The 16,015-nt window shown below is 39.9% G+C and overlaps 1 protein-coding gene across 1 annotated transcript in view; it reads left to right on the top strand.

Annotated features, from left to right (window-relative positions):
• The first annotated feature begins 491 nt into the window (after nucleotides 1-491).
• Nucleotides 492-16,015, top strand: part of LOC145411448 (E3 SUMO-protein ligase PIAS2-like) — a 45,008-nt gene continuing 29,484 nt past the window's right edge. The window contains exons 1-8 of the mRNA XM_080281489.1: nucleotides 492-520; nucleotides 3,380-3,546; nucleotides 7,134-7,468; nucleotides 7,949-8,070; nucleotides 8,987-9,088; nucleotides 10,750-10,857; nucleotides 13,098-13,230; nucleotides 14,943-15,177. Of these exons, the coding sequence (XP_080137615.1) occupies nucleotides 3,383-3,546; nucleotides 7,134-7,468; nucleotides 7,949-8,070; nucleotides 8,987-9,088; nucleotides 10,750-10,857; nucleotides 13,098-13,230; nucleotides 14,943-15,177 (1,199 nt within the window). The 5' untranslated portion in view covers nucleotides 492-520; nucleotides 3,380-3,382. The remainder of the gene's footprint in view (nucleotides 521-3,379; nucleotides 3,547-7,133; nucleotides 7,469-7,948; nucleotides 8,071-8,986; nucleotides 9,089-10,749; nucleotides 10,858-13,097; nucleotides 13,231-14,942; nucleotides 15,178-16,015) is intronic.

Raw genomic sequence — 16,015 nt, 5'->3', positions numbered from 1 at the left:
GCGTTTGGAGAAATATATTGAGTTGGCTTGGCTATGTAGAGAGGATGGAGATCTAAAGACTAACGAGGAGAGTATATGTGACCGAAGTGGAAGGAGGGAGAGGAAGGGGGAGGCCGATGAAGGGATGGAGTGATGAGGTATATTAGAAAGTGGTGTGTGAGCCAAGGGGAGAGCAGTGAAATGGCGGGGTACAGGGCGACATCGAGGCGATTTGTTTGTGGCCACTCCTCACGGGATTAAGGCTCTGGCAATAGACAGATAGATTTTTGCTCGAAACTTCCACTGACTACGAATTTCGCGCGCACTTTAACCACTATCTAACAATCAAGATGTTACTCTATTTCTCAATCAGTATTTTCAAATTTTGTTCATTTTATTGTTTTGAAAATTATTCTACGGTGTTGACGGATATTCTATGATAATATTAGTTAAATAGACCATGTGGATTCCTTGTGGTCTGCTGGGGTTTTCAAACCAAACCTAAACAAACATGGCAGCAGAAACGGAGGACCAGTTGCGGGTAACACTTACATTTACGATAGTTGCTGTAGTTCATTGTCTGCAAATGTGCCTACTAGGCTTTTCATTTGTACTTTCGTAATCTGAATCAGGGAAGTGTTAATTAGGAGAGCCGATGCTGGTGGAAAGCAACTTACCCTATGTCAGTGTTCATGGCATCATATGAGAGGTTTCATATGAACCAAGGTTTAAAAAGAAAAACTAAGCTCGAATCGCTATTATTAAAGCGACAGGAAAAGAGAAGGGGATAGTTAAGTGGGTGTACTTAGGAACGGGTGTCAGCATTACAGAAATAAAACAACCGGGTCGAGTATTGTATCGTGAATTCAGTACTTGCCAGTAGTTGAGAAAGAGCTCTTGGGTTGTTTAGTATGGCATCAGAAGCGTGTGGATGGGCACCATGGGAATTAGGAAAATTGATATGGGCCACAGGTAAGACGTGGAGACAGTTAAAGGACTTATTTTGCGTTTTTTTCTTTTTTCAAGTTATCTCGTGGTCTCAGAAAGAATCATTGTGTAACTATAACATTAGATGTGTTTTATAGCCTAGTGTTTCTGTGATCATTGATTTTAGACTCACAAGTGGTGTAATACAACTAGTTTCATGATAGGCTACCATCATAGGATACATAGTAGCCTCTCCTGGGTTGTACATGAAATGCTGCCATTGGCCAGGCCTGTACTACCATGAGAGTGAAGTGTGGCTAACCTACTGTACAAACTTGGTAACTAGCCACATAGTTATAACTATTAACCACAAGTACAGTCACTCAGTGACCATTCTTCTGAGTGACTGGCATTGTTACAAATCTGAATATGCATCTCAAGTGTCATTATACCCAACATCTTCCAGCAGTTGTTGGGAAGTAATTAGCTGGGTTTTTTTCACAAGGTTTAACTTAGTTTCCAAATTGTAGAAAGCATCAGCTATACTTCTTCCTTATCCTGTATCATTCTTTTTCTGTGCCTGCCCTACTCTCTTCATATTTCTTCCATCTTTCCTGTCACTTCTTATTGCTTTTCTTTCCTTTACAGGTGGCTTTACATTGAGTGACAAGCCAAATGGTTTCCTGTAAGCCAAGAAACCATTTACAACACTGGGTGGTAACCATATAACCAAACCATACGTGCTCCCTATATGTCAAAAAGTGGGTTGGTGGAGAGTTAGTGCCCCTCCCTGTAAAACAAATAACTCAAAGCCAAATGGCCACCCCTTATGGGATTATGGCATCTGGCAATAGATAGATATATAGATCAGCTATACCACGGGCAACCCCAATACAGGGATTTCTTGAGAGGAAGCATAGTGTCATTTTTATGTATGTCTGCATGTATATCAAACTCCTTCACTTTCTCCAAAGGTGAATAATACTGGCTGAATGTACATAGAATAACACGTGTATCATGGAGTGATTGGATTAAAAAAATTTTTTGTTTTGAGTGATGCTACACTGAGTGACAAGCTAAATGGATTCCTGTACACCAGGAAACCATTTACTTCGCTGGGTGGTAACCATTTAGCCAAATTATGGTGCCTGGTGGTTTAGTGGGTAATTAAGGTGCTCCAGTCAGATTGAGCCAGTGCAGGTTTAAATGCAAGGGGTAGTTGTTGTTTTATTGTTCACATAATGCCACTCTGGGATGAGTGAGGCTGGTCACTCTCATCTTAAATGCCAGGACGGTAAATTTTTAGAAGTAACCAACGTTTTCTTTTATTATTTTTTTTATGGTTTCCAATGCAAAATACTGTGCTTTAATTAGTTTTGACCCTCATTTTTGGGGGAAAATCCCCCATTTGGAATTTTGAGTAAGATTTCCAAAACTGGGTTTTTCCTCCGAAATCAAGGTCAAGATTAATTAAAAATACACTATTTTGCATTAAACTAACCCAAACTAACCTAACCTAACCTAACCTAGGCCTGATCTAGAGCCTGACATAGACCGAATGCACACGCCTGCACCAGCCAATATGGCGCAACATTCATCCGTTACTGAGCGACAGCCTAACCTAAGTCACTATATCACTATCCTTACAAAATTTGTTCCCCCACCTGAAACTAGGCTTAAAGGGTAAGTCTTAGTTAGAATAGTTCAGGGACGTAATATAATGAAAATTGGTAACGTTGGTTACTTCTAAAGTAATACCGCCAGGACCAACCAGCCTAGCTCCAGACTCCTATGCTCTTCGTGGGGCAACACAGGATCGGATGGATGGATGGAATACCTTTTTGTGTATTTATTTTCTATTGTTTACCGGTATGTATTTGTTTGTGTATGGAGAATGGTGATGACTTTTATTGGCATGAATGGATTAAAAAAATATTGAATGTGGTGCAGTAAACTCTCGATATAACAAACTAATTGAGGGGAGGGGTGGGTCGCTATATTCGAAAGTTCACTGTATACGAGGGGTTCAGTATTTCCAAGGGATTACCGAACTCAGTTCACTATATAAGGGGAGGTGTTCGCTCCTGTGTGCTCAAACATAACCTAAACTAACTCTATGAAGTTTTACGTGGAGAATTCAGTGGTTAATGAAGTTGTACATGTAAATAGAATACTGTACTGTATGAAGTGGTACATATAAATACAATACCTTTACTATGAATACAGTATATGTAATGTAGTACTGTTACAGTACACTTGCTGTGCCAGGAAGGGATGCTGTTGCCACCGTGGGCTGATTCTCGAACTTCCCCCGCATTTAGTGACCTTTGTTCGCAAAATCCAGTGGAATTTCGGTTGCTGTTTGGCTGTTTGCTATATCCAAAATTTTCCATACCAGGATTCGTTATATCAAGGGTTTACTGCAGTTTTATATGTTGTTATTTTCATGTATTTATACCTAATTATTTTACAGAGAATGGTGATGACCTTTCGGGTATCTGAACTTCAGATGCTCCTTGGTTACGCTGGCAAAAATAAAACAGGTCGCAAGAACGAGCTTCAGAGTCGAGCTATAGAAATAGTTAGGTTACGTAATCCTGCCATACAGGCGAAGATAAAAGAGCTATACAAGAGCATCCAGTAAGTGCTGTTGCATCCTTGGTCCTACATTTGGGTGTTGTGATACACTGCTTGGTACTTTTGGGTCATACTGTATTGATATTACTAATGGGAATGCCATATTCAGCTGCTCCCTTTTTATATTTTTCGGCTTCTTCCTGATGCATCTAAAATTTTTAACGGGTCATTAACTTTAGATAGATTTCCCAGCTGTACTTGTATGTTAGTTTAGTTAACAGTTCTACAGATCAAATGCTAGAGCACCCTCAGTCTGGAATGCTTAGAATTTAATCAGTGCAGTCTCCTGTTTTGGTCAAAGTTTGGGTATTATGATTTAAGTTGGGTATTTTTACTTGAGCCTAGTACCACCACACTTTTTATGTCAGTAGAGATTATTCCTGTACAGTATCGCTGTAAAGGATTGCTGATTGAAATTGATCGTTTTCCATGTGGTTCTTTTATGATGTCTGGAGTTTGATATTTCTATTGGTTTTCTTTATATTTTTTATTTAGCCAAGCTTGGTATTAATTACTATCCATTCAGTACCCAATTCTTTATTTGCCTTATAAGATGCAAAAAGCCTGTGGGCTAGGCTACTTAGTCCAGAAAATTGACACAAGAGTGAGTAGCATTTTTGTGAGTAGTAAGCCCCAGTTCATGATGGGAGAGTGATACCCATATTTAGAAAAGTTTTTTTTGTTCATGGGGAGGTACATCAGATTCAGTCCATGTGGGTCAGCTTTGGGCCAACTAGGACCATCCAGTTCAAGTTAGGTCTGAAGAGGGTCCACATGCAGTCAGACCTGTTATATCTCCTCAGTAAACAGCTGTCTATATTTGGGTGTGATTCTTCCATTTAAACAAAGCCACATCACTAGTAGCAAGACACAGTAGGGTAATTTTCTTATTTCAACCCATATGGTACTCACCTTGCTGATGAATGTTTTCTGCCCCCATGTTTTTTATATGATTTGTTTGATTTCATGCCCATTGAAAATGACCAGCTTTTGAGATGTGCCCCCTATCTCGAACCAAGTAAATTTCAAGCAAATTTAGGCATTAACCTAACCTAAACTCTGGTCAGTTCATTCCAACCTTACCTTAGTTCTCTGCCTCATATTCCTGAAAAATAAGAATAGGTTTGGGAGGGTTCCTGTTGCTCAGAGCTCATGGTGAAACTAGGTTGTCAGACAGCTGGTGATTGACTAAAATAAATTGTGTGATTCATCCTGGCCACCAGCTGGCTAGATTTAAAAATGTTACATTATCATCATCATCATCATCCAGACCTCCTTTCCTACCGGAGGGCAGGGTGAGGAACAGCAATGTCCAGACAGCCCAAATTTGCCCAGTCCAATGGGCCACGCTTCCATTTACTCATCATTCAAGACCTCGGAATCCTGGCTCTATCGGATATGCCCAAAACACCACGTTCTGTAGCTTCACATTAACATATCCGATTGAGTCAATCTGGACGCTGCCACATTAAAAAGGGGTGCCAAAATCTCTTATCATGCACTTCTCCTCACAACATTCATCCAGCTCAACACACATCCCTATCTTTCGTTCCCAATTTTCATTTCTTCCAGGCACACCATGCATACCAACTACATGTTCATGTGCTACATTTCCCACTCTAGCATTCAGATCTCCCATCATTACCACATTCACATTCACCAGAAAACCATTTACTATTCTAGGTGGTAACCAAATAACCAAATTTTGGTGTCTGGTGGTGTAGTGGGTAATTAAGGTGCTTCAGTCATATTGAGCCTGTGCAGGTTTATATCCAAGGGGTGGTTGGGGTTTATTGCTTATGTAATGCCACTCAGGGATGAGTGAGGCTGGTCACTCTTATCTTAAATGTCAGGACCAACTTGCCTAGCCCCGGGCTCCTACGCTTCACAGTTGGCAACAGAAGATTGGATGATGGATAGATGGATAAAACTGAGGTGATGCTGATCTTATAAACATGTACTGAAAGTTTGTTCCAGTTTTTAAAATGCAATAGATTTCATAATTATGTTATCAGTCATAGTAAATTTTCAGTTTCTGCAAATCTGCTTTTTATGCATATCTTTGTATATTGGAATAATTGGGAAATATGATAAGTTTGGAATGAAAGGGAAGGCTCAGTGAAGTAAATATAACATGCATTTGTAGTGCTTTCCTGAGTGTCAGAGGTACAGAAGATAGAGTGAGCAGCTCAGAGATCAGCTTAGAATTGAAGACATTGGTGATGTTATGTATAAGTAGTTTGAGATGGTTTATACATGTGATGAGGTGGAAGGAAAAATATTTGATGAAAAGATCTATAAGTGCAAATGTAGAGGATAGAACACCTTTGGGTGTGATGGGCTCTGAAATGATTCATAGAAGTGAAACAGTGTTCATTTGGTTGAGCTGGTAATTCGGAATCATTTTATGTGTGTTATATCACACTGCATGGGTGCTGAATAATGTTCTAGTGGGTGTACAAAGCCTTTCAAAATGAATTAGTGGAATGTAGGTCAAGAATATAGCAGTATTAGTATGAGCACAAATTATGCAGTAGGTGAGAAACCTTGTTCAGTGGTTTTTAATTACAGTACCAGTATTTAATTGGTATAAAGACATGTGTCAGTGGTTTTTCAGATTGCTAGCATCAGTTCTTCGTATTAGATCAAGGGTCTCCATATATTTTGAACCAGGCATCCTAAGTGATGGAGACTTTATATGTTCAGAGCAGCAGCACATCTAATGAGAATAGGATTTATATTTTTTCCTGTTTTTTTAGAGATTCTGCATTGAAGTAAGTTTCTTTTTTCGTTTTAATACTGATACCTCTGTTTGCATGACCGATTACTTCTTGCACTAAAGTGCAGTCTTTTCTATCTGGTTTAAGTGATATCTTAATTTGTTTTCATTTACCCTTTGCACTGTAGATATAACTTAGGCTGTACGTAGTAGTCTGTAAACATACTGTTTTATAATAGTAGTACAGTATTGTTTTCTTGAAGTACTGTTGCTGTTGGTTATCATCTTGATGCTGTAAGTACATTTTGGGTTTTCATTTTGCAGTATTCTTGTTGTTATTTATGTGCCTGTTGTAGCATACCTTATTATTAGAAAATTATGCATGGTAAAAATACAGTACAGGTACCGATATGATACAGTATTAATGTAACAGCATGTTTTTCAGTGGTACTTCAGTTGCATTAGACTGTCATTATATTGTACTGCATTATATTTTCTTGTAACTGGCTTCTAATATAATCATAACAAATCAGATGTAATTTCATTAACTAAACTTTACTGTGCTGAGGACTGGAAATACTTTCTGCAAGCTGCCAGTAGACCTGTTTTGATATGTCAGTTTTTCCAGAGTAGATTGGACAGCTATTTTTGTACTCTTTGTTATTATATAGCTATTTGAGTCAGTTCTGACATTGTTTGTTACTGTAGCTGATTACTTGTAAACATCAGGAGCAGTCTTTGGATGCATTGAATCTGTCTTGTGTATTCAAAAGCCCAGTCCTCCTTGATAGTACCTTAAAGCTATTTTCTACTGTAGCAGTAGAAACTAACACAAGCTAATGTGTAGTTTCCTGTGTTTTTCTCTATTTAGACTAGAGATGATGTCGTTTGGTGACAGGTCGCAAGCAGCAGCCAGTGGACCAGCTGGAATTCTCCCGGCTCAGAAAGTCCCTATGGGTCTGAGCACCATAGCTGGCTACACTCCATCAGCTAGTGTGGGAGGCATAGGGGTCAATTCCTCACTTTCTTCCTCCCGCTACTCCAGTTCCTCCCAAGTGGCTGGTTCAGGAATGGCTTCGGCAGTCGGGTATCCATCACTCACTGGCAACAGCCACACTTCATCCTATCCCATCAACCCAGATGTCAAGTTAAAGAAGCTGCCATTTTATGACATACTTGCAGAGCTCCTAAAACCATCTTCCTTAGGTTAGTAAGTTATTTTGTTTTTGATCTTCTCACTCATTATTATTTGTAAATATGTTGTATCACAGAGTACCGTATCAGTTACAGATCACTAAGCTGTCTCTGTGAATACAAGATTTTGGGCTTGGATGACAGTGGTGATATTTTTATAGTTGTGCCTTAGTCTTATAGCTTAGTTGTTGAGTGTTATAGTTTGGTAGATTATACGCAGTTGGTCAATAGTTTATCTGATATTTCACCTCTTTGCATCTCATTTTCCTCTGCTGGCAAATGTGCCTGAGCAGAGAGGGGATGGTATATGTCTGTGCCAATAGAGATTTTCTTTGAAACTGTGTATCAAGGAGAAAAGTGGCAAATTCACTCTAAGTGTGAAGTTGGTGCAGTGGAATAGCAGGTGATTTTTGTCCCTGCCTGTATTGCAACCATATATTGACAAGTCCACATTTTGCCATTTTTCTCTAATAATCTTTCCTTTCCACCTAGCACCTCAGGGCTCAGGACGCTACCAGGAGTCCACTTTTACATTCTCCTTGACACCACAGCAGGCGAATAAAATTGCTAATTCTAGAGACTTGCGGCCTGGAAAACAAGATTACTGTGTACAGGTAAGTAGGCTGTAGCATCTGTGATTTGTCTCATTGGAAACATATGGTACGCTCATTTAAAGGAAGCCAAAAATAAATTGATAAATAAATAAATAAATAAGATAAAAGCCAGGATTTCTTTGTGTGTTCTTGATTCTGTTGGCATGGCATCATCTCTAACTTCTTTGTCAGTTTTGTCTAAAAACCAGTACTTAACAAAATTAAAATGGTACTGGCCAGTCACATACAGTATTATCCCTGTTCTAGAAGTACTGGAGAGTAATAAAGAGCATTTAAAGATGGTGGAAAAACCTCAGTCTCCTCATGGACTCAAACCATAACACTAACACTTAGCTGTCTGTGACTCTTGATGTCTACCACCATACCACCAAGTGCTTTACTTTTGTCAGCTTAGGAGGATGGTGGAAAAACCTCAGTCTCCTCATGGACTCAAACCATAACACTAACACTTAGCTGTCTGTGACTCTTGATGTCTACCACCATACCACCAAGTGCTTTACTTTTGTCAGCTTAGGAGGCTTTACTACACCTCCTCCTTATCACTGTATTTTGCATCAACTGTAATATTCTCCACTGTTATTTATAGAATTCATGTTGTCATATATTACACAAATAGCATAAAAAATATTAATGTGCCATATTCAGAAAAGCTGGTAGGAAGAGATGTTATGGAATCTTTGTAGCCTGCATGGATGTGGGTGCAGGGTACCTAATATCGGTACTTACTATCAAGAAACAAATGTTGGTGCTGTAATTTTTATTTTATTTGTTCAGATCATTTGACAATTTATGACACTGCTTTGTCCAGCCTGTATCCACTTCGGTTAGATGGGAATTTATCAATATCTTGCACTCTTAATAAGGGGGCATCTGTATGCTGATGCATATGATGTTTATATAGGATTTTGTTTTTCAGGTTCAAATGAGGTTTTGTTTGCTGGAGACTACCTGTGAGCAAGATGATAACTTCCCACCAAATATTGCTGTCAAAATCAATGAAAAAATGTGCCCATTGCCTGTAAGTACAGTACCAGTAGTCCACTTCAAAGTTTAATTTAAACCTTTAAACAAAGCAATGCATATATGAGGAGCATCAGCCTCTGCTGACTCACTGTACTGTAGACTTATGTTTTTGTATTGGTTTACCATTCACTTGCTAACTGTGCACTAGAACCTTAATTTAACAAGGACTGAATTAAATTAACAAAAAAACAATAACACTTCCTAAGCATGGGCTATTTGATGTATGTGTGATATCTACAGAAAATTGTAATTTTTGTATCCTTAAGTCAGTTATCTGGTCATGTACTGTACATGTGTATTTTCTACCATCCATCCATCCATCATCCAATCCTATGATGCCCCGTGAGGAGCGTAGGAACCTGGGGCTAGGCAAGTTGGTCCTGACATTTAAGATGAGAGTGACCAGTCTCACTCATCCGTGAGTGGCAACACATGAGCAATAAACCCCAACCACTCCTTGGATATAAACCCTCGCTGGCTCAAACTGATTGGAGCACCATAATTACCCTCTAAACCACCAGGTGCCAAAATTTGGTTATATGGTTACCACCCAGCATAGTAAATGGTTTCCTGGTGTACAGATGGTATTAAATTTATACAGTAATTTCTCGATTACCTGGACGACTGTTACCCTAACCATCCATTATCCGTAGTCTGTGATCTTGTTGTATTAAACCATTAATTGAAAATTTTTTCCCACTATCTGGATACAATGCTTGTGTCCGGGTGGAAATTATGACTACATGAACATTTTCGCACCTGGCTGGGTGGGAATAGCCGAGTTGCACCGCCCTCTCTGGCTGGGTATTTCACCCACTGACTGCTTGAGAGACCTGCAGTTGTTCTCATTTCTCGCACGGCTCCTGTACCTTAGACAGCTCCTCTCGGACAGTTGTTATGGCGGCGCACATTGTGGCTTTTGTGGTTGTTTCCTACCTGCTTCAGGCTTTGCTATTCCTTGCATGCCTCATCCTAATGTGTGTGATGATGGCCCCTTCATCAGGGAAAAGGAAGAGGGTGGTGATGACCCAGGAGAAGCAGGAGATCCTGGGTAAGATTGATGCAGGATGGTTGTATCATGACTGTTGACTTTGATTTTATTGTAGCTTACCGTACTGTACCATGATTTTATTCTATTTTACCATGAATTTATTCCATTCTACCATTATGTTTTGTGTGCCCACTGACTTGTTCTTGTGTAGCTATTTTCCTTCATGTTTTTATAATGACCAGGTAGAGTAAAGGAACAAGTTTTGTACGATGTACTGTAGTGGCCTTTTACACTGGCGTTCAAAGTTAGGTTATGTATGAATGGGGGCCAGGGGAGAAGTCCGTTACCTGGACGGAGCCATTACCTGGACATGCCATTTTCTCTGTTACATCGGATAATCGAGGGAATAATGTAATACTGAACTAAAATGTGTTTTGTTTATTGTAAAATTTGGTTATTTCTACTCACCTTAACTGGAGAATGACGACTTAGTGAAATACAGGAAGCACTGATGCTTGAGAGTTAATGTTGCGTTTTATGCAGGCATGATATATTTTCAGCTAATATTAATTAATTAAGAGTTTAATGGATTATTATTATAGAAGTTGTATTTGTCACTGTAATGGAATATATGGTCACAGCTTACATATTATATTGTGTTTCAGACTCCTATTCCCACCAATAAACCTGGAGTTGATGCAAAGCGGCCGTCACGGCCAGTCAACGTGACTGCCCTCTGTCGAATATCTCCCACAGTCACCAACAGAATACAGGTGGGCCACAGTTCATGGTTAGTATACTGTATAATACTACACTGCCTGCTAGGTGAAGCCAGTATTCTGGGTAAATGAATGTGTATTTGGTCTATTTCACCGGGCATACTATGGATCAGTTGTCCCTCTTCTTGCGACTTCTCTTCTTGCTTTTAGAACCCTGCCTTATGTGGGAAAAAGTGGTTTGGATGATGAAAATGATTTATTTTCTTTCCCCTTGGCAGTTTTTAATGAGATTTTAGCTGAGCACTAACCTATTCCAAGATTTTTATAACTTGTTTGGTTAATAATGGAAAAATGGCCTTGATAGTTTGTCATCATCAATCGGACCTCCTTTCCCATCCTAGGGCAGGGTGAGGAGTAGCAACATCCAGACAGCCTAAATTTGCCCTGTCCAATGACCTGCTTCCATTCACTCATCATTCAAGCCCCCAGAACCCTGGCTCTATCTGATACTCAGTGTAGGGATGCCTTTTGTTCTCTGTACTTAGTGACAAGCCAAATTGTTTCCTGTACCCAGGAAACCACTTACTATGCTGGGTGGTAACCATATTACTGGGGTTTTTGGCTGGGTTAAGTGTCCCCCGTTTCTATCCATCCATCCATCCATCATCCAATCCTGTGTCTCCCCATGAGGAGCGTAGGAACACAGGGCAAGGCAAATTGGTCCTGACATTTAAGATGAGAGTGACCAGCCTCTCTCATCCCTGAGTGGCATTACATGAGCAGTAACCTCAGCCATCCCTTGGATATAAACCTACACAGGCTCAGCACAATTGGAGTGCCTTAATTACACACCAAACCACCAGGTACCATCCATCCATCCATCCGTCATCTAATCCTACTTAGCTCCACGAGGAGCCTAGGAGCCCGGGGCTAGGTAAGTTGGTCCTGACATTTAAGATGAGAGTGACCAGCCTCACACATCCCTGAGTAGCATTACTTGAGCAGTAAACCCCAACCACTCCTTGGATTTAAACCTTCACCGGCATAATCCAATTGGAGAGCTGTAATTACCCACCAAAACACCAGGTGTCATTATTTGGTTATATGGCTACCACCCAGCATAGTAAATGGTTTCTTGGTGTACAGGATACCATTTGGCACAACACTTAGTGTTGAGTCACCCATAGGCAGAAGGAAGAGGACAGAATGAAGGAAAGAAAGACAGAAGAGGGAGAGTAAAATCACTCATAGGCTGAAGGAGGAGGAAAGAATGAAGGAAAGAAAGAGAAAAGAAAGGAAGAGAGGAAAGGACAGACTCCCAAAGCAGCACTACGTCGAGTGAGTGGATGGTGAACATCCCCATCTACCACTGGTGTTAATACAGTGTTGAACAATGGTGAGAGAATATGATGCTCGAATAAGGAGAACTAAAATTTGTAATGTATATCATACGTCAGTAGCCTTTCATCCATTACTGTCTATATTAACCAACACATGAATACATAACGTATGAAGTGAGGTAATTTAGCTGAGGGAAAATTGTGATATCATTAAACAGTTAAAAAGAACACTATATTCCTGACCTTAAAAGTGAAGAGACAGGATAAAGGGAAGAAAAAGTGTGTGCCTTATAACTAAAGCCATCATAAAATAGAAGATTAAAGGAAAGAATGCAATGTAGACAGTTGCTAAAATCAGTAATAAATGGAAGAATTAGGAAGAAATATGTGTCCCTTATCTCTCTTCGTATCTCACACTGACTGACTTCTTGTTTACATATCACACAGTAAGTGACTTTTTATTTACACATCAGAAAGGTTCATATTTTTCTTCTTTCCTTAATAAAGCCATGAGCATCACAAGAGTGGAGATGAACAACATTTTATCATGTCCATTTCTACTTGTATGTGGTCACATGGTGTGTAATCTTGGGAACCCATTTACTTTGTCTGCCCCCTTCTCATTTCATCCATCTTTCCTGTCACACTTTCTTACTCTTCCTTCCTTTTCAGGTGGCATTACATTGAGTGACAAGCCAAATGGTTTCCTGAAAACCAGGAAACCATTTACAATGCTGGGTTATAACCATGTAACCAACACGTGCATGTTCCCTACTTGTCGACAAGTGGATTGGCAAATGGTTAGCCTCCTTCCTGTAAAACAATTAACTCAATCAAACAGCCACCCCTAATGGAATTATAGCATGTGGCTAAAGATAGATAGATAGAATTTATTCCCCCTCATCCTTATGATAGAAAAAAGTTCAGGATGTTGATGATTGTTTAATTTTTCAGGTGTCTTGGGCATCAGAGTATGGAAGGTGCTATGTTATTTCAGTTTACCTTGTTCAGAAGTTGACATCAGATGACCTTCTTCAGAGATTAAAAAACAGAGGAGCAAAAATTGCGGATTTCACTAGATCACTTAGTAAGTACTTCATTTTTATTATACGTGAATCCATTGTACATTAAGGCTTCTCAGTCTGCAGGTAATCAGTTTGGTTCTGTGTATGCTACAACTTCAGCTTTAGTGTGTGAATGTAGGAGTTTCTGTTTGAACAGAAATGTGATACAAGTATGATTGAGGATCAGATGGATGGCAATGATGCTGTTATAGTTCAAGGGCCATATTATCATCAGCTGGGGAGGCTTTCTAGCTCCATTTCCTTAATTATTTATTGCTTCCATTTTCTCGTGTGTGTGTGTTTATAAGGTATGTGTATGTATATATATATATATATATATATATATATATATATATATATATATATATTCCAGCAGCCGTGGCTCAGTGAGTTAGAGCGCTTCGCTCTGACCGAAGGGTCGGAGGATCGAATCCACCCAAGGGTCATTGGTAGACATCAGGAAGGGCATCCGGTCATAAGATGCTACACACTCCAGTCCAAAAGTCCTCTACCCAGGGGCAACGCCTTAGCCCTTCGGGGATACCTGGCATAAAACCAAATTATTTTTTTTATTTTTATTATATATATACAGCAGGGGGCTAGGAAACTTTGTACCCCTGCATATCCAACAATATTGGTTATGCATGGGATACAAGAGACATTTCCTGTGTTTGAGGTAATAAATGCTTTGATATGAATGTATCAGCCCTTTGGAAACAGCATCTTAAATGTCAGGGCCAACTGCCTAACCCCGGGCTCCTATGCTCCTCATGGGGCAATGTAGGATTGGATTATGAATGGATAAATGTATCAGCCCATTGGAAACAGCAGCCATCGTAGTGTTCGTTAAGTATCTATCAGTTCCCTCTGTAACGATATTTTTTTGTACACCCGTTCATATATAATGAAGAGTGGAGAGCTCTGAAGAACAATCTCCTGAGAGCTACTGATACAGTGCGTGGATGTACAAGGGGCCCCTAAGTCATAACTTGGTTGTGGGATGAGAGTGTAGAAACTGCAGTTAAGGAGAAAAGGAGGCTTTTCCGGGAATGGAAAAGGATGCAGAAAGAAATTTTGGACCTTATCCAGTGAGAATGCAGCCTCTTGACTAACCGATATTTTTCTTGTCTCATACTTAAGCAGAAGCTACAAGGGGATGAAGAATGTAGGATAGCCCCAGTGGGGAGCCTCCATAACTTCTTCTTCTTTTATTTATTTATTTTTTTATTTTATTTTTAGTGTCCGACTCTGGCCGAAGGCTTCAGGGCCTATTCCCAAGTCCCAGTAGTCCTCTTTGGGGCCCAGTAGTCCTCCTACATCTCCACATGTCACCAGTTTGGTGCTAACATCCACCGTCCATATTGAATACATGCTAGGGCTGTCTGATACAGGACTGGTGTACTGGTATTAGCGGGGGTACTTTTATCGATAATATAGCCAAGTTTGGCTATGTGTTCATGTCTCTTAATAATGCTGAGACTAAGGAGGATGCAGACCTTGGTTTACCCACTGTGAGGAATCAGAGCCTCCTTAATTCGTAATAATGTTACCTCACAATTGTTTTTCTATTCTCACAGGTAAACAGAAACAACAAGAGGGATGCTGCCCGTAAGGCAGCCACCACATCCCAGATACAGAAATAAATGATAACTAAGGAATAGGTGCAGTGGAGTCTTTAATTAATAAGAATATTTTAGCTACAGCTTCACGGCTGACTGTGATTTTCATATCTCAGTTAAACAGAAACTACAAGAGGATGCTGACTGTGAGATAGCCACCACATCCCTGCGATGTTCCCTGATGTGCCCGCTAGGAAAGATGCGCATGATGCTACCGTGTCGAGCCAGCACGTGTGACCATCTCCAGTGTTTTGATGCCTCACTCTACCTACAAATGAATGAAAGGAAACCCACCTGGACCTGCCCCGTCTGTGACAAGCCAGCACTATACGATTATTTAGTTATTGATGGGTATGTTTGAAGTATTGTTAGACCACAGACAATGTTGGTACACACCAGATAAAATGTTACCTTTGAAAATATTGACCCTTAAGTTGGAAAAACCGGTCAGGATGATGAGTTATTTTTGTTTCCAGTTACTGCTTATAATTCGGTATGTTGCCTGAGAATGTACCAAATGTAGAAGCAAAGAATGTTGTGAAGAGATTGCAAGATGGGTAGGCTGCAGTTGTCAATGAGGTACCAGTATGTTCAGACATGGTGCAGTATCATGGGGAGGAAGGGGAGGGGGGAACTATGTTGCAAGGCACGGATGAATGGAATTGTGAAAGTGAAAGAAGGCTTTAATTGTGCCTTTGTAGAAAAGTAAAGCTTACAGAAGTGCTAGTAGAGTGCAAAAATTATTAGGGGATAAGTTTGCTGAGTACCATAAGAAAATTTTATAATAAAACAGTGATTAGATAAGGAAGACATGAGACTGTCTGGTAAAAAGTGAACAGGATGCTTTTAGGAGTGGTAGTGTGTGTGAATCAGATAAATACAGTAAAGCAGACAGTGAAGAAAGTGTGTGAAATGGACTGAGTTCTTAATGATGTTTGTGGTAGCTGAGAGCACCTACCATCCACTCACTTGATGTAGTGCTGCCTTCAAATGACTGCATTGAGTTGAGGAGGCAGTTGAGGAATGTTTGTGTAATCTAGGTATATTGATGCCACCATGTGAAGGCATCAAGACATCCCATTTCTGGCCTTTGGTTCCTTCTTCCATGCATTAAAAAAAAAAAAATGAATTATGTGAAATATGAATGACTGTGCAGAACATTTCACTAGCCGCTGTTGACTGTTATGAC

This window comes from Coenobita brevimanus, chromosome 89, assembly GCF_032717465.1.
Source record: "Coenobita brevimanus isolate Jiangsu-jjx chromosome 89, ASM3271746v2, whole genome shotgun sequence".
Classification (NCBI taxonomy): Eukaryota; Metazoa; Arthropoda; class Malacostraca; order Decapoda; family Coenobitidae; genus Coenobita; species Coenobita brevimanus.
This window is presented reverse-complemented; position numbering and strand designations above follow the sequence as displayed.